This window comes from Populus alba, chromosome 4, assembly GCF_005239225.2.
Source record: "Populus alba chromosome 4, ASM523922v2, whole genome shotgun sequence".
In the NCBI taxonomy this organism is placed as follows: domain Eukaryota; kingdom Viridiplantae; phylum Streptophyta; class Magnoliopsida; order Malpighiales; family Salicaceae; genus Populus; species Populus alba.
The window spans coordinates 15344840-15370548 of NC_133287.1; the positions used below are offsets into that span (position 1 = coordinate 15344840).

At 34.1% G+C, this 25709-nt stretch overlaps 3 protein-coding genes across 8 annotated transcripts; 1 reads left to right on the forward strand and 2 right to left on the reverse strand.

Annotated features, from left to right (window-relative positions):
* Positions 1-1851: 1851 nt before the first annotated feature.
* On the reverse strand, positions 1852-4794 carry LOC118050788 (patellin-3). Its single transcript, XM_035061251.2, has 4 exons — positions 3279-4794; positions 3066-3190; positions 2819-2954; positions 1852-2488 (listed from the first exon to the last, which is right to left on the reverse strand). The coding sequence occupies exons 1-4, from the start codon at positions 4581-4583 to the stop codon at positions 2228-2230; spliced, it is 1827 nt and encodes a 608-aa protein (XP_034917142.1). The 5' UTR covers positions 4584-4794; the 3' UTR covers positions 1852-2227.
* A 9658-nt stretch (positions 4795-14452) lies between these two features.
* LOC118050791 (serine/threonine-protein kinase SRK2A) lies at positions 14453-18124 on the forward strand. The gene is made up of 9 exons (XM_035061256.2): positions 14453-14879; positions 15094-15168; positions 15264-15365; positions 15470-15523; positions 15634-15726; positions 15827-15919; positions 17247-17351; positions 17433-17531; positions 17613-18124. The coding sequence occupies exons 1-9, from the start codon at positions 14760-14762 to the stop codon at positions 17934-17936; spliced, it is 1065 nt and encodes a 354-aa protein (XP_034917147.1). The 5' UTR covers positions 14453-14759; the 3' UTR covers positions 17937-18124.
* Positions 18125-18365: 241 nt separating this feature from the next.
* Positions 18366-25425, reverse strand: LOC118050789 (ferrochelatase-2, chloroplastic). Of its 6 annotated transcripts, none has more exons than XR_012169665.1 (11): positions 24923-25423; positions 24440-24761; positions 23981-24124; positions 23634-23735; positions 23199-23302; positions 22983-23109; positions 22595-22747; positions 19897-19997; positions 19560-19761; positions 18950-19045; positions 18680-18814 (listed from the first exon to the last, which is right to left on the reverse strand). XR_012169665.1 is itself a non-coding variant. In XM_035061252.2 (10 exons), the coding sequence occupies exons 1-10, from the start codon at positions 25003-25005 to the stop codon at positions 18590-18592; spliced, it is 1689 nt and encodes a 562-aa protein (XP_034917143.1). In that variant the 5' UTR covers positions 25006-25425; the 3' UTR covers positions 18366-18589. The 6 variants fall into 6 exon arrangements, 4 of the variants coding, with proteins under 4 accessions (XP_034917143.1, XP_034917144.1, XP_034917146.1 ...); XR_012169666.1 differs by having other exon boundaries at positions 18692-18830; XM_035061252.2 differs by lacking the exon at positions 18950-19045 and having other exon boundaries at positions 18366-18830; positions 19450-19761; positions 24923-25425.
* Positions 25426-25709: the final 284 nt, after the last annotated feature.

The following is a 25709-nucleotide window of genomic DNA, read 5'->3' on the forward strand; positions in this document are numbered from 1 at the left end:
TATTTAGTTTCTTTCAATTATTTTTGGTGCAAGATTTAGTAATCATTGATTTCTTTATATATATATATAGTTTTTTGTAATTGAGAATTTTGCTTTATAATTATTTATGCCTTTTACAAGGTTGTCTTATTCTCATGACCCGATCCAATAGTTTCAATGATTTTCCTGGTTTGAATTCATTATTTTTTAAATCTTTTTTGGAATTTTTTCCCTTTATTTTTATCATTTCACATTTATTTATTGGGCCTTGAGTTTTGTGATTTGTTCAGTTTTTTTTTTCTTTTGTGGGGTTATCCCCATCTTATATCTCGGTTCTCAAGTTCGTCTAGTTAACATATTGACTTGGTTTTTTAAAATTAAATTTTTATTTGGTTTTATCATTTGCCATTAAATTATTAGCCCATGAATGTTGTTAATTTTTCCATTTTTCTCTACACAGGGTTATCTCAGGTGCAGGATAGTCAAACATCTCAATGTCCCCTCCATTAATAAGCATTTCGTCTAGCTCGAAGGCGGCTGGAGTGGCACATGTAGCCTTTTATTTTATTTTTCTTTTTTATTCTCTCCTACTTAATTGTCATTTGGTCTTAAAAAAAAAAATCAAACCAACCCCTAAGGTTTGTTATACTTAAGATTTCATATTTATTCTCTTCACTATATTTTTTAAAATTTAAAGTAATTTATGGAATTAAAGGGTTTTTTCAATTTAATTGGTGCTTCTTTATTGCAATTTTTTTTTTGGAATAATTTATTAAATTAAGATTTTTTTTTTATTTTCACCCCCAATAAATATTTTCACCTATTAGATTTGGTTCCTCTTATTTTTATCATTATTTTTTTAGATGGTTTTTGCAAATTGGTTTTTTAGCAATTTCATCATTTTTTTTTCTTGTCAAGTCTAATCTTTTTTATTATTGTATTTTTTTTTTACCTTTCAAGATTTTTTTTATATTTTTTATTATTATTATTTCATCCTCCAACATTTAATTAGATGGGTGCTTAGTTTATTAGTTGAGTCCAGGTCTAGAATTTAACGGTTCACAAGTTTAAGAGATTGACTCCGGTTTATGAAGTAGACATGAACACAGGTTTCCATGGTTTTTTTGCTTTTTAAATTTTTTTTTCATCCTTTACTATTTTATTATTTTATATTCACTTTTTATGAGTTTTTTTAGTCAATTTTAAAATAACAAAAGTCACATTGCTTTTAGTTTTTTTGTGTTTGTTAAATTTAGACTTTTTGAAGGAATTTTATTTTTGAATTGAATTAATTGATTTCATCCTCCATCATTTAATTTTTTAGGTGTAGAGTTTATTCGTTGAATCCAGATAAAAAATTTAATGGATTACATGTTTGAGAGTTTAATCCATGTTTACAAGGTTTGCATAGTTTTAATATCTTTTTTCTAATGAAAAAAATAGTTGGACCAACTTTAGTTTTTTATTAAATTAAATTTATTAATTGCATTGCTGGCATTTAATTTGAGGTAATATTTAAAGGAATTTTTTTTTTGAAAATTAGTATTTTTTTTATTTATTTTTTTTTTCTATTGAGTTATCCTAATATTATATCTCGGGTCATAAATTTAATAGGTTCATAAAGTTTGACTCAATCCTTTTTTATTACTTTTTAATATTTTTCATCTCAAGACAATTATCATAATATTGAGTTTATAAAAAAAATACATATAATCTCATTATTATTTTTTGCAATGAAAAGAAATAATAAACACACAACATAGCTAGCGCGGTATAACTATCCAAGTCCATAGCATGAATCCCATCCAAATTGTATATTTTATTAAGAAATTACATCGTTTGAGATTCTAGTAGAAGATCCCAACTGAAGAGTTTATAGGAAATATACTGTCTTCATTAATATCATAATATGTCCAAAAGATACTTACAGGGAAAGAGAAAGAAAGCCATAAAGAATTTACAAAGAAAACTCTTGGCACTAGTAATGGAGCTTCTTCCCTATCCCCACACATGCTTCTAGCCTTCAATTGCACAACATCCTTAATCCATTCCACACCAAAACAAAATTCAATTATAAATAAACATATAAATAAACATCTTCAAGATTTCTTTATCTTCTCCATGATCAAGACCCTCAGAACACCTTCAAGCTGTGATATATATGATCATGTTGATAAAATTGGCAGCAGCAGCAGCAAGAATGTAAGCAAAATCTTCTATTATTGTTTCACTATATATAGTCCCTTAATTAATCAGAAGAGGCGGGCTTGGTTTTCAAGCGATAGAAGAGCTTCTTCTTCTTCTTGGATGTGGAATTGTCAATGGTGAGAACAACTTTACCAGGTTCACCAATTTTGAAACTGTTGCAAACCACTGGTTCTTCAGTTGCAGCAACCTTTCTAGCCTTTTGGATGATCACTGTGTAGCTATCTTCAGCACTTGGTACAAATTCTGCACCATAGCTCACATCCCATCCCGCAACTCTCACTTCCCATGTTAAAAGGCATGTCTGCAAATCAATTAGATTAACATTAATCAAGGGTTAAAATGACAATGCTAGTGTTCATCAACGCTAAAACCCTAGACACTGTATAGTTCAGACTTCAGAGTATCCAAGGAAAGACAATGCTAGTGTTCATCAATGTTAAAACCCTAGATTAAATCACTGTATAGTTCAGACTTCAGGTATCCAAGGAAAGATTCCCTGGTCAAGGAAACACCGTTCTAGGTGCTGCATGTTAGACAAAGTCACATGTTCTTTTTCTTGGATTCTTCAAAAGGGAAAGAGACTGACTCTGTACATGTTAGTTCCAGTCAAAAGAGAAAAGGCAAAACCCACCTCAGTAACTGGGAATTCTACGGTGTGTTTTGCTGCTGGCTTCACGGTAATCTCAGTAACAGCATCAGCTGAGCCAAATTCACCATCTTTGCTTAGTCCTCCGTACTTCACTGGTATTTGCTCAGCGGCTATGTACCTGCTTGGTGGTAAAAAGAAAATTTTTAACTCACAGCCCAAAGGGTACAAAAATGCACGTCAGAAAGCGACGACATTTTCTGTAGCAAATTTAAAATCTTTTATTACAAACCTGATAAGGGTTTCGGCAGATTTGGAAGGACCAACAAAGACAAACTTACTTCTGGTCCTCTGGGTTAAAAATGGACTTATCATTCTATTTACTGTTAGGTACCACCAGGGAACATTGATGAAGATCTGCAGAGTAGACACCAAGGAATCAAACATTATGAATTTAGTTATTATCAAACAAAGAACAAACATGAATTGAAACAAACAAAGATACCTGTTTGGCCACAAATTCTGGATAGTTGTCTTGAAGCAATTGAAGTGCCTGTCTAGTAGCTTGTCTAAGCTCTCTCTTAGCTGGTCCAGGAGAATTTTTCAAGTCATTAACCTGAACAATTGTGGAAATTCCACCGGGACTGAAATCCAATGCCCTGATACTTTTTTCCAGGAATTGAATCCTCCACCTTAAGAATCTCTGCCTCTTCTCCTCATCAGAAAATGAATTCTTGTAAAGTTCCTTGTTTTGGAATTCTCCATAGACATTATAGCACACTGGGTGTCCCTCTTTATCAAGACCATGCATAAATACCACCTTCCCCAAATCATCAAAGCCTAAATCTTGCTCAAGCAATTCATCAATGCCAAACTCCTTTCTCCAGCGAACTGTGCTCTTGAGCATGGTGAATGCATCTTTCACCTTGAAATCTCTGGCTCTGAGAAATTTCAAGAGAATCACATCACTTCTGTCATCAGCAAGAAGTGGTATTCCCCAGATTGATACTTCTTCTGGTGTCACTTCCACGGTCTCAGATTTAACTTCTTTAGCTTCCTCATCCAATGATGAGGCAGCCTTTGTCTCTCCCTCGGGCTCTTTTGTAGCCTGAGCTGGAGTCTCCTCTTGTGAAGCCACTGAAGAGGAGACAGCTACGATGGTCTCTTCAATGGCTTCCACCGTCTTAGCACCATCATCATCCACAGAAGTACCAGCAGTAGTATCACTAGCAACAGCAGTAGCCACCTTTCCTTGATCATCAAGAACCTCACTTTCCACCACTTCATTCTTCTCTTCTTTTTCTGATGCAGCTTCAGTCCCTACTTTTTCCTTGTCTTCTGTTACTGCTGATGTTTCCTCTTCTTGTGCTGGCTTTTTCTCCTCCTCGGCTACCACCACCACATCTTCTTTCTTCTCCTCTTTTTTAGCTGATGCTGGTGGTGTAGTCAAAGCACTAAATTCATGCTTGTTAAGTGCTTCTTGAACAAGCTGCTTAAATTCTTGAAGTGCTTTCTTCTCAGAATCAAGAAGATCAGCAACTTTAGTACTTTCCTCCTTAAAAGAAACCAACTGAGGCATCTTTTCATCGTCACCTCCACTAGGTTTCAACACCTGAGTCTCTACAGCACCCTCCTCAACCTGCTTTGGCTTCATTGGCTCCTCTTCAGTCTCAGGGACTGGCACTGGTGGCTCTTTCTCCACCACCACTGGCATTGTTGGTGGCACTGGAGCTGTTTTCTCAGCTTGTGGAACATCAGTTACCACCACAACATCTTGTTCTTGACTCATTTTCTGCACCACCTCTGCCATTCTTGATGACAAAACAAGAAATTTTAGAGATATACAAGGAGAGGGAGAGGGCTATGGCACTTGAATTCTTGAAATGTTCGTGCCTTGAGGGTGTTGTGAGGGGTTAGGGGGGAGAGGTGGGGAGTTATAAAGAGTGGAGTGTGAAGGAGGGGACTGGGTAAAAGGGCCAAGCTGTGCAAACTACAAAGCCAGCTTGAAGTCTATGATTCTGTGTGTATGTGTGTGTGTGTGGACCCATAACTATCCATTTGTTCTTAATTTTCTTGGATCTTAGACCCCTTCTTCACTGCCCCATTTGTAACGGGCGTTTCTTTCTTTGTAGGGTAAACAACATTTTAGTCCCTGTAAGTTTACAAATGTTTCATCTCCATGCCCATAGTTTAATGGTTTTCAATCTAGTTCTATATAAGTTTTGATGGTGCTCCTAACCGTTTAAATAATTTGAAAAGCTCTCCATTATTCGTATCAGATTTATACACAAGGATGATATCTCATTTTCATCGCCATGGCTTACCACTAAAAAGAGATATGAAACAAGGGGAAAACGAAGAAGTTAAGTCAAATCATTCTCTTACTAAAAGGGCATCGTGCTTATCACCCTCCTTTGTTTTCTTCAGAACATGTAAATGACTTGAAAACAGTCCATTCTTCCCTTGTCTGAAAGTGAGTGAATCGTTGAATTTCATTAACCACTTCATATTTGGAGATAAAAATGAAAATTTTTTAAAAATAAATAGAATTCTAAAGAAAATTACGGCTATATTTTTTTGCTTTAAATTAATTTTTTATATATATTTTTGAATCATTTTTATAAATTAATATTAAAAATAAATTTTTCAATATAAAAAAATATTATTTAAATATATTTTCAGATAAATATTATTTTGAAAAGGTACCTATAAGCCATGCTAACCGCAATCATCGCCGGACAGTTAGAAATCATCGCCGGATGTGCAGGCATTTTGTATTCTTTTTTATGCGTTGTGGTAGTGTCTGTGACCCTACAACAGTCTGCAGAGAAAGAAGAGAAAGATGATGAAAAAGAGACCGTTGGATGATGCTGTGTTGGCCCACCTAAGATCCTCATGTCACTGTCTCGTGGCCAGTTGGATTATCCCAACCGTGGAAAAAGAAGTGGGACCAGCTCATCTAGTGGGCCCAGATGCTTGACATTCTTCATTGCTTTAGGTCAGGCAGGCCAGCTCAATCGATGTGCCTGCCAACCCTCGAAGAATTTTGGTGTTTTAGAAATAATTAGCTGTGACAATTAATGTTAATAATACATTTATGTAATGTAATGAGTGTTAATTATGCGAAACCGTTGAGGTTATTTGGTAGAATAACGGATTAAAATTAGCCTTTTTTCACGCTTTGTGAAATAACATGAGGAGATCAACAATTCAGTGATAGACAGATGACTCGAAACTGAAAATGATTTTTTTATTTTTTATTTTTTATTTGATGTTAACATAGCTGAGTCAATTAATTTTTATTGGGTTAATATCCTATTTAATTTAACTAAAAACTTTATCCTAGTTAAAATTCAAGTGCTAGGATTTTTTACTTAACTGAGCTGAGTTAAGTAACTATAATTTCAAAGATAAATAGGGTGTTCTTACACTACCTTTTATATATCAAAACTAAATTCCTTTGTAATAATAAGATATTAAGTGCAAGACTCATATCTATAGTTTTAGGATTTGAGCTTTGGATGATAACTAGTTAAGTGTTTTCATGCGAAATGAATAATAAGATTAATTTAAATGAAATATATCGTTCAATTAATTTGTTGTTAATAATTTTTTTTTTCATTATAGGCAACGTTTCTTGGACGTGAGCCAAGCCCGATGGAGCTGTTTGTAGAGATCCACGTGCGAAGTCAAGACCGCTAAAAGGGGGTGCAACAATTCGTTGACAGCCATGCTCAACATTTTGTAGCATGTTTGTTCAACCATTTTATTTTGTAAGTTATTATTATGTTTATTGAATTGAATATAATGATTACTTTTTATTTTTATTTTCAGAAGACCTATAATAATTTGTTGAAGGAGAGATACGGGGACAATCCAACAACCCATCTGGAATTCAATCCGGATTTGTGGATGGAGGTTGGATCGTTAGGTGGACCCGATAAAAATCAAGTTTACGGGCTCTCCAACACTACGGGCGACAACTTGTGGTCGGCCTGTAGTGCTTCAACCGTCGGTAGCTCCCAATCAATATCGAGCTCCCAATCCAAGGAGTTCGTGGCCTTGCAGCAACACACGGCTCAGCTCACCGAAAAGTACAACCACCTATCAGAGGCGTACACACAACTCAAAGCACAACAAAAAGCGGAGTCTAAACAACAAAAAGTGGCCTACGAACAGCTTCCCGAAATGGTCATCAACATGGCATAAGGTGGAACATGTGTGCCTAATCCTTTTTGGCCGTATGACTAGCAACCTCCTCCTCCTCCTTTATATTAATTTTTAATAAAACATTATTTACCTTTAAAATTTTCTTTTAATATTTTTTTGAAACACATTCGTTTTGTAATGAATATTATTTAAATTTGATTTTTGTTTTTGATGCTTAATATAAATTTTATTTCCATATTTGGTTTTTATTACCATTAATTTATATCATTTTATATTATGTACTCTAAATAATTTTAAAAAAAAATTAAAAAAACAATTACAAAGGGATTTACCGACGGACATAATTCGTCGGCATTGTACAGTAGCTACCAAAACTTACCAACGAATTTACAGACGGATATATTCAATCGGTATTTCAAACAATCACCGATACGAATTTACAGACGGATATATTCAATCGGTATTTCAAACAATCACCGATAAATTTACTAACGGTAACTGTCTGTCAGTAACTCACGATATCACCGATGGATTTTAACCCGTCGATATATTTCAAGTGGAAAACTTTTTTTTTTTGCACCCAATTTTCGTCTGTAAAACCGTCGACAAATGGTTTTTTAGTTTTCCCGACCGATATAGCGACGAAATGTGAAATCACTGACGAAAGGTTAGCCGACAAACGTATTCCGTCGGTAATATAGTCAGTAAATAAGTTACCGACGAACTGTCAATCACACACTGACGGAATAGTTCCGTCGGTAAAACTATGAAATCTTGTAGTGTGCTATGTCGTGAGCTCAGTCAAATTTTTTTTAATGTAAAAAAAAATGTTCTGGTGACCCAAATGTTTTAAAAAAAACAATAAAAATTTAAGACCTCAGTCATTGACTTGACTATGTTTAAAAAACTAGTTTAATTTAATAATATAATTAAGAAAAGATATCGAAAATAAATAAAGTGAATAAAAAATATGGCAATAATTACATATAAAAAATGAGATATCAATATCATACTTAGAATTAGAAGAGAGAATAGCTTATTTGAGACTCATTGTCACTCCATTATTAAAACCACCCACCATTAGAAATAGTTCACCAAGATAATTCTAACATTACTGTAAAAGGCTGCATGACAACACGGAAAGAGGTCGCACACGCTATCAAAGTAACAACTTAGAAAACAAGCCAAACAAAATACCATGAAGGTAACTATGAAAGGTTCCTCTACTTCATTCCAGAAATGAAAAGATACACTATTTCTCTATGTTTTGATGGGGAAGTGTGGTAACAACCTTGTTCGATAAGGTAAGGTGCATCTCATGCTTATATTTAATTAATTAAAATCTAATTTAACATAATTTATTTTTTTATAGCTAAATTTAAAAAGGAATGACAAAAAAAAAATCAAGATAAATTTGATTATTTTTTAAATTAGTGCAAAAATTCTATAAAAACCAAATAAAAAAGATGGAGCCCAATCTATAATTGAATAAATGTTAAAGGATAAAACTAGAAAAATTAAGCCTAAAAAAAATGAGAAAAAAAAACTTGAGCAAACCTCCTAAACCTAAGTTAATCTCTTTAAACTTGCAACCTAATAATCCTAGACTCGTGTTGGATTAAGAAGTTTAATTCCTAACCAATTCATTGTTGAAAGATGCAATAAAAAAAACATAAATTTAAACAATTAACAAAAGAAAATTTAATAAAGAATGACAAATATAAAAAATAGGGATAACCCAGGTCATTCTTTCACAATTAGTGAAAACAACTCATAATTTTTAAACCTAACCTGGAGGTCGATTAGGCAAGTCTTGGGTAAAGTGAGTTGACTCGAATTAACCTTAGTAAACCAAAAATCTTTTTTATTTTACATTTTTTAAAAGTAAAAATGGCTTCATTTTGAGAAAAAGAAAATTAAAAAGAAAAAAAGTCAATGGGCTTTAACTGGGTTATAGCATAACTCAACTTTTTGACTAGTTAGCACTAGGGGTGTTCACGGTTCGGTTCGGTTCGGTTTAGACTCAAAAAACCAACCGAACCAAATTATATTAATTTTGTGAAATATTAACCGAACCGGACCGAAAACCGGTTCAAACCGAACTGGTCTGGTTCGGTTAAATTTTTTGGCAAAAAACCGGAAAACCTAATCCCATCATATATGTGTTTTTTTTTTTTTTAAATTGGTTTACATTAAATCGGGCTTTAAAATTTTCTTTTCAAATCAGGAAACTGGATTTTTGATATGACAAAAAGAAAACACAAGCATAGAAAAAATATAGATTTTACAGTATTGAATCCATTTGTAGCATCCTCTAGCTCTTTGTAGGTTAAACACCGCAAATTCATCCCATTGAAGAGAGGTAACTTCTTCCAACAGTTATCATATTTTGACACAGCCGCAACACAAAAACAATCCTGCATACAAGATTTTTTGCAGTCTTCTTGACTACAAGGCTTCATCAACTCGTAATCAGATGGTGGCCAGTCGGTGTTTCGAAGTTCCACCGAGGTGTATAAATCTTCATGAGGTCTCTGCCCATCTACTTCACAGCTTTGAAGGAAATCAGGTTTGCAGCTTCCATATTTATCATCTGGATCGACTAATGAGTAACCAGGTGGGCATTCACATGTTGGCCTTTGATCATCCTTGAGTTTGCAGACATTGTTGAAGCTTGGCCAGAGAGAAAGATTGGGAAACTGGGGAAAGAAAGATGGAGAATTAATTGAGAGGAAGATTGAGAATTTTTCTAGGCAAGGCGGCGATTTTTTGTGAGAGGCAGAGAAGTTATGTTAATTGTTAGGGTTAGGTTACAATTTAACTATTTATACCTCAAAGATTTTTGTGATTTTTGGCTTTTATGGGTCCGGTTCAGTTTGTGTCGGTTTCTGGTTCAAAACCGAAACCGAACCGGACCTGATAAAAATTACAGTTTTAACAATCGGTTTAATCGGTTTTTTCGAAAACCCAGCCCAATCTATGCTTCGAGTCACTTGGGTCATGGATCAACCTATACACTCGGGTCAAGTTATAAAACAGTGAAAGAATATACAAAAAACAAATAAATAAAAATAACATAGCTCAATCTTCAATTGATAAATGCTAACATTTTAAAAAAAACTCTTTAAAAGGTTAATCTAAAACTAGTAACCCGTGAAATCTTATACTCGGACTTAATCAAGAAACTCAATTCCTAACTAATTTAATGTTAAATGATTGAAATTGAAAAACAAAAATATAAATTTAAAAAATTTGCTGAAAAAAAAAAACAACAATAAAAAAGATGAGGATTAATTGATAAGAAAAAAAACTTAAGGAGGATGAGATTTTAAGAAAATCAATAAAAAAATTAAACTATTAACTTAAGGAGGAGGATTAATAGTTAATGTTACCATCATAACTATTATTATTAATAATACCATCATAAATATTATATATATTTTTATCTTGCTTCCAACATTAAAATTACCTCAAATAAAACAAATAACAATTAAAATAATATGGACCAAATTTGAAAAATAAAAAAAAATTAAAAATGGATGAAATTAAAAAAAGAAGATCTAATTTTAGAAATTTTTATAAATAAAATAAATAATAATTAAAAGAATAATGATTAAATTTTAATGAAAAGCAAATTAAAGGGTTGCTTTAAAATTCTGAAGGGTCAGATGCATAAATCAAGGAGAAGAGGTAAAAAAAAAAATAAGAATAAAAAAGTCATAAGTACCAACCTAGAGGCTTGTTGGCCACACGATTTGCTGCATAATAAAGAGGTGGCCAAAACGATTCAAACATCAATGTGGAAGGTAGCTTATTATTACTAAACAGTACTGCATGTGCCACTTGAATGGTGAGGGAGGTCGCCTAATTGTTAACAACATACTTCTTAAAATATTTATTAAAATACATAAATTCCTCTGAATTAACTTGATGATAACAAAAAAAAAAAAAAGGAATGAAAAGATAAAAAGGCCTCTGAAAAATAGTTTAGTGAATTTTACCTTTAAAGGTAATTAAGTTATTTTAAAGGTAAAAATAAATTAAGAGATTAAAAGACTTGTGGATGCAAGTTTAATTATTATTTTTTATTCCAAGTGTACTTAAGCCATTTTGTTTTTGTGGAAAAGAAAAGAAAAGGACTAATTTGTTCCTATACAATTTGAAAATAACACTTGTATCATAGTAAAAAGGCTGAATTACTTTTGAAGTATAGCTAAAAGGTTTTATCATTGAAGGGCAAATTCATCATTATCGCAATGGATAATAATAGGGTGAAGTTCGCTTCTAATGTTGTTTCAGTCCAATACCAACTTTTCGAAATTGAGCTAAGTGGATCCAGTCAAACATTCCCAACTTCTCTTTAGATCTTCTCTTCTTTTATTTCCTTCAGTTAGTCTAAAATTGTCTTGGATTTTTAGCTTATAAGTTTGGGCCAAGCATATATCTTATATAGTTTATGTCATTGGGTCAGATTGGTCCAATCTTGTTGGGCCTTGAAGCCCATTTGAGCTTGGCAAAGTACATCTCCATATTCTCCCAAGTCCTCACCCAAACTGAGCCCATAATTCACGTATTATTTATTGGATTTAGCTAGAAATCAGATAAGGCTACACATAAAGACCCAAATTTAATCAAGCTTCAAAGACCAAAAGAAAGAAGATGCACAAAATCTATGACCCGAATCTTACTTGTTCTATGCATCGTCCAAGCAAGTCTCTGCTTGCTCCCAGCTGTGCAGCTCGACCCCAGAAAAGAAGGGGAAAACATGAAATCCCAATAGAGGAGATTTATGTCAATAAATATGTTTGGAAAGAAAATCCAGTCTCCACTGGTATGAAAGTTATCTCCAAAATATCTTCCCGGAGTATAAAGAATTAAATATTAAAAGCAGTGGAGGTGACTGCGATGTTTGGTTGTGGCTTAGGAAGACTTCTGAGCTTCAATATATATATATTTATTCAGACAGGAGCAACCTAACTTTGAAAAGAAAGCATGTAAATATCTAAGCTTGTCCATATCTCATATTTGTGATACTGAAGTTGAAGTCTTCACACCCATTATAAAGATTTGGGGAGATTTGAGAGTTACTTATCGAATGATTTTTAAAATGGTTTTTTATTTAAAAAAATTATCTTTCATATCAATATATAAAATATATTTAAAAACAATAAAAAATATTTAACTTAAAAGAAAAATTAATAATAAAATTTATTTTTTTATAATTACTTTTGAAACGTGAAATCAAACTAGCTCTAAATCGGCGTCCTATACAAAAAATAATATCATGGCATCCATTATCTCTTCTGTGGGGAGAAAGATGGGACCAATCCAGCTGAAAAAAATACCCAAAAACTAATGATGTTATAAATGGCCATGGACACTTGCACATGCACCTCTCACGTGATATGTTACACATCGCAAACCCAATCAAGATGTAAAAAACATAACAACAGGTGCGTGGCTCAAGTGGTTGAAGGGGGCAGCTTTCCTTTCTTCGAACTTCGATTTGAATCCCAGTGGGAGTGGGGCTGGAGAGTTTGCTCCCCTCCTATTTTTCTTGGGTCCTCCCTGTGCGGTATGCCTGTCACTCCCGCGGTGCCTTACCTGTTCACTGGGCTTGTAGGATGTTCAGTGGGCCGTGAGATTAGTCGTGGTGCGCGCAAGCTGGCCCGGACACCCACGATAATAATAAAAAAAAAGATGTAAAAAAACATATTAATTCAGGTTTCATGATTGAATTCAAATTAAGTGGTCTTTGTTATTTATTTTTTATTAATATGGTTTCCGAGTTAATTTACATGTATTTCAACTAATTATATAAATTTTAAAATTAATGATTATGTAAGTTTCTAGTAGCCATCATATTAGCAATTATATGATTCAAATTTAAAATCATAGGGGAGCAAACCTCTCGGTTTAAATTTTTTACCATTAAACTATCTACTAGATAATTAAAGTGATCTTTGTTATTGAATTGAGAAATGTTGGTATATTGGATTCTTTTAAAGAGATTTTGGCCATTTACGAAGCCTTATGATAATAGCATAAAATTTAATCTTATTGTTGGATTAGATTGGTATTTTGCTAGGAGATTCTAAATAATATGTTCCTTATAAAGCTCGATTTTTGTAGCCATTTAAGATTGATAAAATCTACAAATTAACTCATTATTCAAGATTTGTTATTTTTTTTTTGATTTTTTTTTTATTTAGTTTAGAATACTTCTATTATTTTTCTAGTATTGCTAGAATCTTTTTGAAATTTAATATTAATTTTTATTAGAGAAATCATTGAATAATAAAAATCTGAATTAAGGTTAATATAATTAAATCATTTTTAACAAAATTATATTTTTCTATGTACCTGTTGTCTTCTTTCAGGTATTGTTTCTTTTAAGAAACAGGTCTAGGAAAGAAGGGAAGTTGGGTTGATAGTTCTTCAAGATTTAACGAGAAATGAGAAATAAAAGTTTATATATTTTTAATTAAATTGAAAAGAATAAACTTAATTTTGACATGAGAAAACGAATTAACACGAGAATATACTTTCAAATTAATCTAGAAAACAAAAAGATTATCAAGAAGAACTTTATATAGATTAGTTATGCAGGAAGCAAAAAAGAATCATTAATTAAGAGATTTGTTGAAAAAAAAAAAAAAATAGGAAGAACAAGTGTGAAAGTAGCTTGGAAGTCAAGTGTGTTTGATCCAAGTGTCGTGACGGAGATCTCATTGCAAACAAAAAGTCAAAGATGGCCGTGCACAGCGGCGTTTTTAGAGATCCACCACCACAAAAACTAAAAATAAACAAATAGAAAGTGGAAGAACTGGTGAAGAATGAAGGGCGCGATTGGATTCAATGCCAAGCTGGAGATGATGGATAGCTTCCCAAACTCTTCTCTTTTCCTTTTCTTCTTCAAAATATCAATAATTTAACATCCTCTACACGTGCCACTCACTTTCTTCGCGCTTTCTTAGGTCGGCTAAAATATTATTGGTTTAAAATTAAACAAAAATTAAAATTATTTTTTAATATTTTTCAATTATTTTAATATACTTATATTAAATATAATTCTTATCTACCATGCCCGATTATAAGTGAGGTGAGATAAGGTGATCTAGACATTATGTTATTTTATTAGTTTTTTTTATATTGAAATTTAATTTATTTATTGATATTTTTATAATTAAATTAATAAACTTAGACTTGATTTATAAATTAAATAAATCAACCGTGATTAATCCAAAATAATGTAATGTTACACAAACTTATTTAGAAGACTTCCTGGGGCTTAACACTTGTCTTATATTTTAGATTTTGCTTGGCTAGTAATCCGGTTTTATTTATTATCTATATATATATATATATATATATATCATGTTTGAATTAAAGAAAAGGCCATGAAAAAATAAATGGTGAATGTATAAATTTGAGTATGAATAATTTATTAAGACTCAATGGAAAAGATTCTCTTATCATGTAGAAAAGTTCAAAAACTTCCTATTATTTTTCTTAGGGAAAAATGAATGTCCTTGTCCTAGAAAAATAATATATGGTGGCTAGACAACTGACATGATGCTATCACAAATGGTCGAGATTAAAAAAATATATTTGTACAAACATTTCTTAGCATTTTGATACAGGTTTATAGAAAATCACACATGCTTGTCTGATACCAAGAAATGAGCAGGCTATAAAGAGAGAGAAGGGGTTTTGCATGTAATATGATCTGGACGTGCATATTGCAGAGAGTAGCATAACATTTGTGTAGCTAAAACAAGAAGGCATATTGCATAGTGAGTGAGAAAGAAAGGAGATGGAGAAATATGAGCTGGTGAAAGATTTGGGAGCTGGGAATTTTGGGGTGGCAAGGCTTTTGAGGCACAAAGAAACCAAAGAACTTGTTGCCATGAAATACATAGATAGAGGTCACAAGGTAATTTGTCGTTTTGTCCTTCTTTCTGTTTGGTTTCTGAGAAAATTAGTTTTTCCAGAGAAAGTTCTGTGTTTTGTCACATGGGGCATCCTTAAAAGGTTTGATGATGTTCATAATATACCTAAGTTGTTGGTTCTTTTTTCTGTCTTTTGAAATACCAAGAAGGAAGATTGAGGATTTTTTGGGTTTTTGTTTTTGGTTCTTGATGTTACAGATAGACGAGAATGTTGCAAGGGAGATTATAAATCACAGATCATTAAGGCACCCTAATATAATTCGTTTCAAGGAGGCAAGTATTAGAAATAGGGTTTAATTTTACAACTTCAATAAACACAGTTGTTAATTATGTTTGATATTAAGTAAGTGAATTGAAATTTTTTGCAGGTGGTTTTGACCCCAACTCATTTGGTAATTGTGATGGAGTATGCAGCTGGTGGAGAACTCTTTGAAAGAATCTGCAATGCTGGTAGATTCAGTGAAGATGAGGTTAAATTCCTCTCTGATTTATTTTGATTTAATTGATTGATTGCAGTTACTTAGTAGTAATCAGGTGTGGTTTTTGTCATTTTTTTTTTTAAAATTTTTTTCAGGCTAGATATTTCTTTCAGCAGCTGATCTCTGGGGTTAATTTTTGTCACAACATGGTACAATCAAAACTCAGAGTTATCTATAATTATCATAAATCTCACCTTCTCTGTCTATTTACTAGAAATTACTACAATTTCTGAATGTGTTTGTTTCTATTTCTTTGTAGCAAATCTGCCATAGAGACTTGAAACTGGAAAATACTCTGTTAGATGGAAGTCCTGCGCCTCGATTGAAAATCTGTGATTTTGGTTACTCTAAGGTTTGTAACTTCCTAAATCACACTTGATTTGTTGATTTGGTAACAAGTTTCATCATTTTTACTTAATGTTCTTAACCTTTTTGGTTTCATACTGTTTTAGTCCTCTTTGCTGCATTCAAGGCCGAAATCAACTGTAGGAACTCCGGCATACATAGCACCGGAAGTCCTCTCTCGGAGAGAGTATGACGGAAAGGTAAGTTTCTTTCTCTTGTCCAATCTTTTAGTCTGTCAAACTGAATATCTAGTCACCATAGAACATAAGTTCCAAGAGGAATTGGTCTCATTCTAGCTTTAACAAAACCCACTATCTAGTCCACATCTGCACTTTTGCTGGACATCACTAGTGAGGCCAGCACTATCTTGAATGATCTAATCTTGTTTCCAACATACAACCATAAAAAAAGGGGTGGGTGCTCACTGGGACAAGTGGGAATCCATATCTTTTATGTGCAAGAGAGTGGACTTTTGTCCCTGTTAGGGCTTTTGTCATTTTCAAGCATTAAGCACATGGTTTTCTGATTTGGGTTAGGAGATGTGATGCATTTTGGTTTATTTCCTAGTGGACATTTTTTATTTTCCTGAATACATTATGAAAGGATAAGCTTAATTGCACATGCAAGGCAGATAACAGATTTTATCATATCCTATTGATTGTTCTATATGACTATGTGATCTTTTTGCACAGACAAGCTTCCAATTGGCTTCATAGACACTTCAGATGCATGTGTCATGTGGTTTTTAATTTTGGTTTTGGCAGATCTCGAAGGGTTGCTTAGTGTTTGGATTTGTTCAAGTGTTGACAATATGACACTAATTAGCTTGATTGATACCAGCTGATGCACAGCCGAGTGATTTGTCACTTCAGCTTGCATTACCAATTTTTTTCACCAGACTGAAATCCAAAAACCATGATCTGTAAATTAATAAAGCTCAAATTTGAGACAAAATATATGAATAAATGATATCAGAAAATGATGGACCTTGAATTACATTAACCAGTTGCTGTATCAGTTTCAGATTTCGGCAAGTTATTTTATCTGTAAAGGTCTTGAGTAACATAAATGATTTGGTTGGTTAATATTCATGAGTAGTTGTCTATGTGTTTAACCAAGAAGGTGTAGGATGCAGAAGTGCAGCGGGCTTTGCAAGTGAATTTTGTTTTGGATGTAAGAAGGTCAATTCCCCGAATTAGTTTATGTATACCATAGACGTTGTGTTAAGGACTTGATTCTAGAGATAACCTAATAATGATTAAATGATTAGACTATGAACTAGTGGTAGCTAATGATCCACAACCTTATCAGTCTTCAACATTGACAAAAACTCTCCATGTTTTGGAGGTGAAACGCAAAATTCTGCACACTCATTTCTTTCATAATTCTTTCAAGACAACATTGTTTTTATTCACTGGTTTTTCTTTTCTGCATTACATTTCTTTAATCTCTGGTTCTTGGGACCATCTTCAATTTTGTTAATCAAGCCTTAAAAATTCCTTTGTTTTTTCTTTTTTCTGGTTTCAGATGGCAGATGTTTGGTCATGTGGAGTTACTCTTTATGTGATGCTGGTGGGGGCATACCCATTTGAAGACCAAGATGACCCCAAAAATTTTAGGAAAACAATTCAGGTGAAACATCTCTATCATCCTTGATCTTGGAAGAATCCATGAGTTATCATTACTCATTTTTTCCTTGTGTTTCTTCTGCAGAAAATTATGGCTGTCCAATACAAAATTCCTGACTATGTTCATGTATCTCAAGCTTGCAGACACCTGCTATCTCGCATATTCGTTGCAAACCCTTCCAGGGTATAATTCTCTAAATGGCTTGATTTTGCAGTGCTAAGTTACCATAAACCTGTATATGAACATCGACCTATTTTGTTGCAGAGAATTTCACTCTCAGAAATCAAAAGCCACTCATGGTTCTTAAAGAACTTGCCAAAGGAACTGAGTGAGTCATCACAAGCCATTTATTACCAGAGAGATAATCCAAGCTTTTCTGTTCAAAGTGTGGAGGAGATCATGAAAATTGTGGCCGAGGCAAGACAGCCACCTCCACCATCCAAGCCTGTCAAAAGTTTTGGTTGGGAAGTAGAAGAAGATGAAGATGATGAAGACATCGACGCAGAGGTAGAAGAGGACGATGGAGAAGATGAATATGATAAGAGGGTCAAGGAGGTTCATGCAAGTGGAGAGTTTCATATCAGTTAAGCAGAATGGTCTTTGCTAAATTATTACATGAATTCAGTAGTACTGTGAACCTTAGTGGATTGCTATTCATGTATATTATAACAGGTAATAACTGCTTCATAAACCTATAAATTTGTGAACTTGAAACTCGGTATGTTCTAACTTGTATCACTGTTCATGTAATGCATCATTGACTTCTCCTTGAGAAATGATGGATGGCTTGTTTAATTGTATGGATCATAACATAGAGTATATCATAAACTTGTTTAATTTTCATGAACAATGCAATTAACTTGTTCAAATGGGGAAGACAATTGTTTCAAGCACCAACAAAACCAGAAGTTGACCGTGGGGAACTTAGATTCAATATACTGACAGCTTACAAGCTGTCTTCGCACTTCACAGAAGTTTATTGAGCCAGGGGTTTCAAGAGTTTGCTTGAAGAGGATATACAGTGCAAAACTTTATAACTATAAATCGAAGAACATTCTGTAAGCAAGCAAATAATAGAACATCTACCATACAATTACTTCCACCCATTGGAGGGCTGCACAGCCTGTACCGATGCCATTAACCCAAATCCAACCAAGTATGGCCATAGACAATAATGCCATAGTGTTCAAATTAGCATATATATATATATATATATATATAGATATATTGTTCACTGTTGCTCAATGAAAAAACGGCAATATACCCCATTGGTGCAAAAACCCCTGCCCAGTGGTGACTTCTAGAACCAATAGAACAAGAACTGCCAGCATAGCTGCTCGTCCGTTCCAGGTTTCTGCACTTCTTGTCCAACCCCATTCCCATACCATCACAGGCGATTGTAGCTCCCTTCGTTTTGAATCATACACTGCCAGTAGCTCCTCTACACTGCCGAGTGGAACTAAAGACTGCGAAGATCCCAAACTAATAATCAGACAAAAGTCAGTTGAGAATATATATGCAGCTCATCAGCACAGAGACTGAGTAGAAGATAACAACCATCCTAGCATGCTCTCAGTTAGATATTGAAGGAGAAAATTTACATTTTGAGATGCCCATGTTCTTCTCAGAGCTGGTTTCCAAATTCAATGAGAAAAGGACTGACATGTGAACGTTCAATGGTGCTTGTATATGCCATTCTGCTTAATTTAAAGGGTCAGTAAAGGAGAAAAGATTTGGAATTCAGAAAAGGCCTCACCCTGTCACAACTCAGCTAATTTGGAAATGCAGGAACAAAATGGGAAAAATTTAAAGGGGTTAAGGACCGGGAAGGGGAAGACCAAACTGTTACATGGCAACAAGAACAATTTTGGTGAAACATATTTAGAAAACAAAACTGAATACCACAGGTTCATGTTTAACTTGGGATAGGCAACTATGTTACTATGATGGAGGATCTCTGAAATTCATTTCATCTAAATAACACAAATGTCTACACACATACACGGATGAGAGAGAGGGAGCGACAGGCAGGAGAGCACATGCACACAGACAAGATAACATGGCTCTAACACACAAACAGGCAGAAGTACAGCAAAACAACCTTGTAGATAAAAAGTTCCATTGGCATTGAGAAGTTCCATGCTGGCATCTACAAACAGCAAACTTCAAGCATCTTATTTTGCTCCTAAGTTGTTGAGAAAATAAGGGTACCTGTCGAGCTTCAATATTTGAGACTGCCATAGCTCCTACATATGGAAGACTCTCAATCACTGCATCTGCCAAATCTGAAATGAACGTTGGTTCACATCCTAGTGCAGGAACACGTCCCCATTTTTCTATACCAGACTTGAGAGCCAACTCTTTGTACTCAACATCAATTTCTTCCAGAGTTTCAATATGCTCACTGACAAAGCTGCGAACCAGAGTTCAAAATTTCGAGAACTTAAATGCATAAATTAAAACATCAATCAGCAATGAGCCAACAACTTGGAGTAAAAAAATCCAGTTAAATCAGTGTCTTAGCCTGATGATGGCAAAATTAAATTACCTAATTGGAACAGCCAAAAGACATTTCACCCCTCTCTTCCCAAGCTCAATGATTGTCTCATCAGTATAAGGTTTCAACCATTCGACAGGTCCAACTCTGCTCTGTTAGAATATCCAGATCATCAAGTGACTTGCTGTGAAAGTTTCATGCAAACAGAAGTAACGTAAAACATGGACAAAATATAAGGAAAAAAAAAAAACTAAGTGCTATGTATTTGCATACTTGCATCAAAACTCATCATGTCATTAGAGACCTTTCTAAAAAAATAAAAATAAAACATTGCTTAGCAGTTATAGCATATCTTATTTCGAACAAAACTATCAATCTCACTAGTGGACATAGAAATCATAAGCAAACCAAATATGACCAAACAATAATTACTTATGCTTCTTCCACTTTTTTTTCTTTTCCTTTTCTTTAGATAATTCTTCCCACATTTTTTTAACCTAATCTGACATTAAGTTAATGCACTCAATAGTATTTTTTTTAGTTAAAGAGAAGGAAAATACTCGGATAATAATTATTAAAATTTCTTTGAGTTTAGTCCTTTTCAAACACGGATACCAAAACCCTACAACAGATACCTTAAGGCCATCCAAATCTCTTCTTTAGTAAACAAACCCAATTAAACTTGAGGAACCCTGCTATTTTTTCCTTTATTAGCAATCCTTAACAAGCCCTAGCTTCGTGCATTAAAACTTCCGGTAACAGGAGCTCATTAAATAACCATCTTGTTTTCTTTCTTTCTTCTAATCTCATCAAAACTTCATTTCCTTTTTTTTGTTGTGTGGATTTCTTAGCCATCTGCTTTGATAACCCACACAAGACCATAACATGAAAGGGCTAAAAGGGTTGGGGACAAGGATAATCTTTCTAATGATATGATCGCTGACATACCTTTAAGACTTTCCTCAAAGTCACTCTGCAGATTCAGGTGCATATCAAAACAATGGAGCAATTTGATGCTTGACACTAAGATTGTGAAACTGTATCATGACAAGTACTGTAAAGAGAACCTTCCTCTTTTGATATACCATATACCATGATCTATCTCCTCGAGAAAGTCCAAGTATTTGCATGAACCTTGACAAGAAATGGTTTCCCGAGAGAAGGTCTATTGTGAAAGGAACTCATTGTTTAATTATGATGGATGCTAACAGTAGGGTTTGTGACAAGTTTGAGTTGTCTTTGGAAGGTTACGGTGATGTCATTGTAATTCCTCCAGGTCACGAATTGGTTTGTCTTAAAAGAGGGAAGGGGGGGTATTTTTTTGTGTAACCTTAACACCCATGAACTAGCCAAGTTGCCTAAGCCGTGTGGTAATAGTATCAGGACCGAATACTTTGCTCTAACGTATATACCTTCTGCCAGTAAGTCCAAGTTACTTCACTTGATCCATATTCACTGTGAAGAAAATGATTTGGTTTTGCGTATTTCATGCTGGATATATGATATTAGGAATGATGGCAAATCTGGTTCCCATTCCTGGAGGTTGGTCCCTGAACGGTTTCCTCATTCATATCCATGGTTAATGCATGTTGTGGAAAATGTTGATGGAACAGTTTATTGGTGGATGAAACCTGACCACTATGGCCAGGTAAGGAAGAAGGAAAAGATGATCTCAATAGATGCTACGAAAGAAGATTTCTTGATAATTGATGAACCATTAGAATGTTCATATCCTTCTGGTAATTATGTTTCTCTGGTAGGTTTCAAGGGTCAATTGAGTCTAACATGTACAGGGTGGTACGGCTTTCATTATTGATATTTGGATGTTGAAGGTCCCTGAGAATTCTCTGTGGGAAAAGGAAAACAGCATCAATCTTCCATTCTGGAATGCATTGCCTTTACATGTTGGTGAAAGAGAGATGTTTGAAAGGTCAATGAAGTCTTCAGTATTAAGCCATTGTAATATGCAAGAAAACATCGCAAAATGCTACAGAAGTTTGTGTAGAGACACAAAAAGGGCCCTTATATCTACTATGGCGGCTTATTTCCACTTGGGAGGTCACATCTATGTGAATATCACCACTGATATCTCCCTACAGATTATTACCATATTTTATTTGCTTTTGTGTGTGTTTAATGCATTGTTTTGATTTCTACTCTGTATTTTATGCATTATTTTGATTTCTACTCTGTATTTTTAATTTCTATTCATCCCGCCCAGAATTACAAATCAGATGCTACCATAAGATGATGCCTTTGCCAATTTATTTATTTTTTACTCTATATGCTGTTCAATAGAAAAATTCATCAACTTCCATACTCAAACACTAGGCCAGAATTTGACTCGGTTAAAAACTTCATTTGACACCTCCTTTCTCGTTCTTATTTCCAATTGTGCCAACCATATCTTTATTTAAAAGCTGGTATGCTATATGCTTTCTCCAGCACCGTACCTTGGGTCTAAGTTACAAAAAAGGAACAACTATGTCGCCATTTATAGATTTTAATGAATATCAGCAAATATGAACTTGTTTTTAGAAAGTCAGCTTGCTCATCAAATCAGAACAATTTTAGTGTTCCTGCCAGATATTCAGTTCTCTCAACCTAGGATTCTTTTTTGGGCCAACAATCTTTGGAAGCTTTCACAAACAAAGTAAAGTTAACTAGGCAACACTTTGCTACTGATAATTTGTGAATCTAAATACACTAATTACAACCCAGATGACATCAAGAAGAAACACAGAAGTACCTGATAAGCAAGAGTGTATGCATTCATAATCTTTCTCTTTTCTAATTCCTCCATTATCAAATCTATGCATTCCTCCATTTCTGCTTTATACGGATCTCCAGCCTCTTCCACATATGCAAGTGGCACACCATGTGCACTAAAAAATATCACAACCTATAATGCACATTTTCAAATTGAGCTTACATTTTAAATGCAAAGGTACAGCAAAAAGCATTTAAAGCAACATGAGGGATTAAAATGTTGTGATATGCACCAACATAAACATGCACACAACCACATGTACTTGGCTAGCTTCAAGCTTTACTTTACGCTAAGAGAGATCAATGCAGGAACCATGAAATTAAATTTGAAGAACACAATACTGCAAAAGCATTCAACAAGGTATTACCTGCTCAGGATGGTCAAATGTTTCTAATTCCTTTCCAATTAAATTTGCCATAGCTTTGATGTATCCTTCACGCTGGTACCAAGAAGGTATCACTGTATGCTGCATGCTTACTAGATATTCATCTTCCCTGGTTGACCATCAGAAAGTATAAAAATTAGATTACGTTACTATTTTTTTTAGCATCACAAAGGGACAGAGTATGCAATTTTTAATCACCGGAATATACTCTCCAAGAGTCGAAGGCTTGAACCACTAGTTGATATTGAAAACTGTGGATAAAGTGGAAGGACAACAAGCTTTGTGACTCCATCTCTTTTTATCTACAAAGCAAACAAAAAGAGATTAGAACCACAATATCTTCATCATTCATAACCCATATATCAGATAATGAAGCTTACAGGAAGCAATTATTAAAAGCTTTTATTGTCAAGATACAAACGCAAACTAGTATAATATCATCATGTAAAGCCATAATTTCCAGCGGTCAAAAGCAGGCAAAGAGATTGACTGACTGGAGAAATTACTTCAAATATAAAAAGACTCAGAGCCTTTTGACAGTTCAATGTTAGAAGCTTACATAATAGCATAGTGTGTTAATATTTCATTGAACATAACCAAGAAAGAAATTAGTAACTGAACTGATAAGAGTACCTGTTCAATGGCTTCTTCAGTGAACGGGTGCCAGTAGCGCATACCAACATACACCTTTGCTGGGACTTGTTTTTCCCACAGAGATTTCCTCAGTTCTTCAGCCTGAAAGAAGACAATAGACAAGAAATAACAATTAAAACAAAAGACACTTGCCTGGCAAAATAAAGAGACCAATTCCAAGCAAAATCCTCATAGGGTGTGTATGTGCCTCGTAGCATAGGATTGGCTTCCCATCAGCAACTGTATTCTGATTCTATTCAATTATTTTAATGCTCCAGATATTGAAGGAACAAATATAAGCAACTAAGAAAACACAAACTTATTTGAAAGGAAAAACAACATCATGCCTGTGCATCAGTTATATGCCGCAAAGGAGAGCCACCACCAATTGAAGCATAGCCTTCTTTGCTCTTTGGTGCCCTCGTAACAGATATAAATTGGGCCAAGGGCTTTTGAAGAAACCGAAACAACCTTGGCAATCGTATAATGTCCTGTTATGTTACAAGGTAAGGTGGCTAGAATAACATCTGGTAGATAACCATTGATGAAAATGACAACACAACAAAACTCCATGATAATCTCATTTGTTTGGCACTCGTGCAATATGCACTCTGTATCAATATAATGAAGAGAGCTAGCAGCTTCTCTTACTTAACATGCATTGCATAACCAGCAGTCCAAAGTTCAAGTGCCTTAAGATATATCCATTTGTCCTAAAAAGCAATTACATCCTTTCCAGTTCCTTAATCAAAATATTTATGTAAAGTCGTGCTCTAAGATCAAATGCAAAGTCAAGAATCTCTTACCGGGTCAGCAAAAAGATTAAAAAGGAAAGGCTGCACGTCTTCAAGAGTCTCAGGACCACCAAGATTAAGCAACAAAACTCCTACCTTTTCTCGACCAATGAGAGATGCAATGGGAACATCTTGAGATGTAGAAGTCACTAATGCTCTCAAAGGCAACAAAAATTTGTTGATTGGCTGCTTAGAATATAAAGATGGTGATGTTCCAGACCAAACCATTGAGTCTTTAGCATTTCTTGAGACATTAGTACTAACACAAGCATCCACGTGAACACCAAAGCCACAACACATTCTTTGTGTGCTACAAATTGCCCTAGGCAAGAACCTATGAGAACAACAAACAATCAAAACATATCAAACCATCAACTTTCACATCAAATACTACTACCCCACTTGATAAAATCCAGAATTCTACACAACCCACAATTCAAAATTCTCACTGAAACTCTGAGCCGGAGAAAAAGAGAGGTAGCGAATTGTCCTTACATGGGAATTTTGGAGCTCTGAGAAGCAGACCAAGAAGTAGAAGAAGGGGTAGTAGCATTCATCGCTCCACAATTCATCATCATTTTATTATGTTCAGTACAAAAACACAAAAAAGAACCAAACTTGTTTCTGCTTTATCCAATTCAAAGATGTCTAACGCCTAAACCAAATTTAGGGTCCTCTTTCTTTAGCCATATAAGAACAACCGAGAAGCACAAAATGTAAAACTTTTCAAGCACAAAGAAGCTCTCAGAGTATGAAAGCTAAAGACTAAAACGTTGCCTGTCAAGAATCTCTTCAATTCATGTTTTTGGCCAATGAGTTGTAACAACAACACTTGTGTGGAGAGTGAACTTATCAGAAACTAGAAAAAACCAACACCACTTCACTCCCCTCCTACCTGTCTTCTCATGTTTTTATTACTGCCTACCATTTTTGTGTTTGATTACTCCCCCCAACCTTTTCCTTCGTTTCTCTTCACCCACTTCTTCCTTCTTTTTCTTTTTACTCTATTAAATAACTTAATTTCTCTGTGGACTTGCATGCAACATATATCTTGACTACCTCTTTTCACATCTACTGCCAAAATTAACTTACCTTTACTCTAAATTTTTAGTTTTACCATCTAATTGGTGGATATTATAAACTTTTTAGATTATATTATCATGAATGGAAGAATTTGTATAATGACAAAATTGTTTCACATATATTTATCAAACTGAGGTTGACTTGGGAGCCTGATTTAGTCTAGAAACTCGGGATCTAAACCTAGATTAAATTTGCTTTT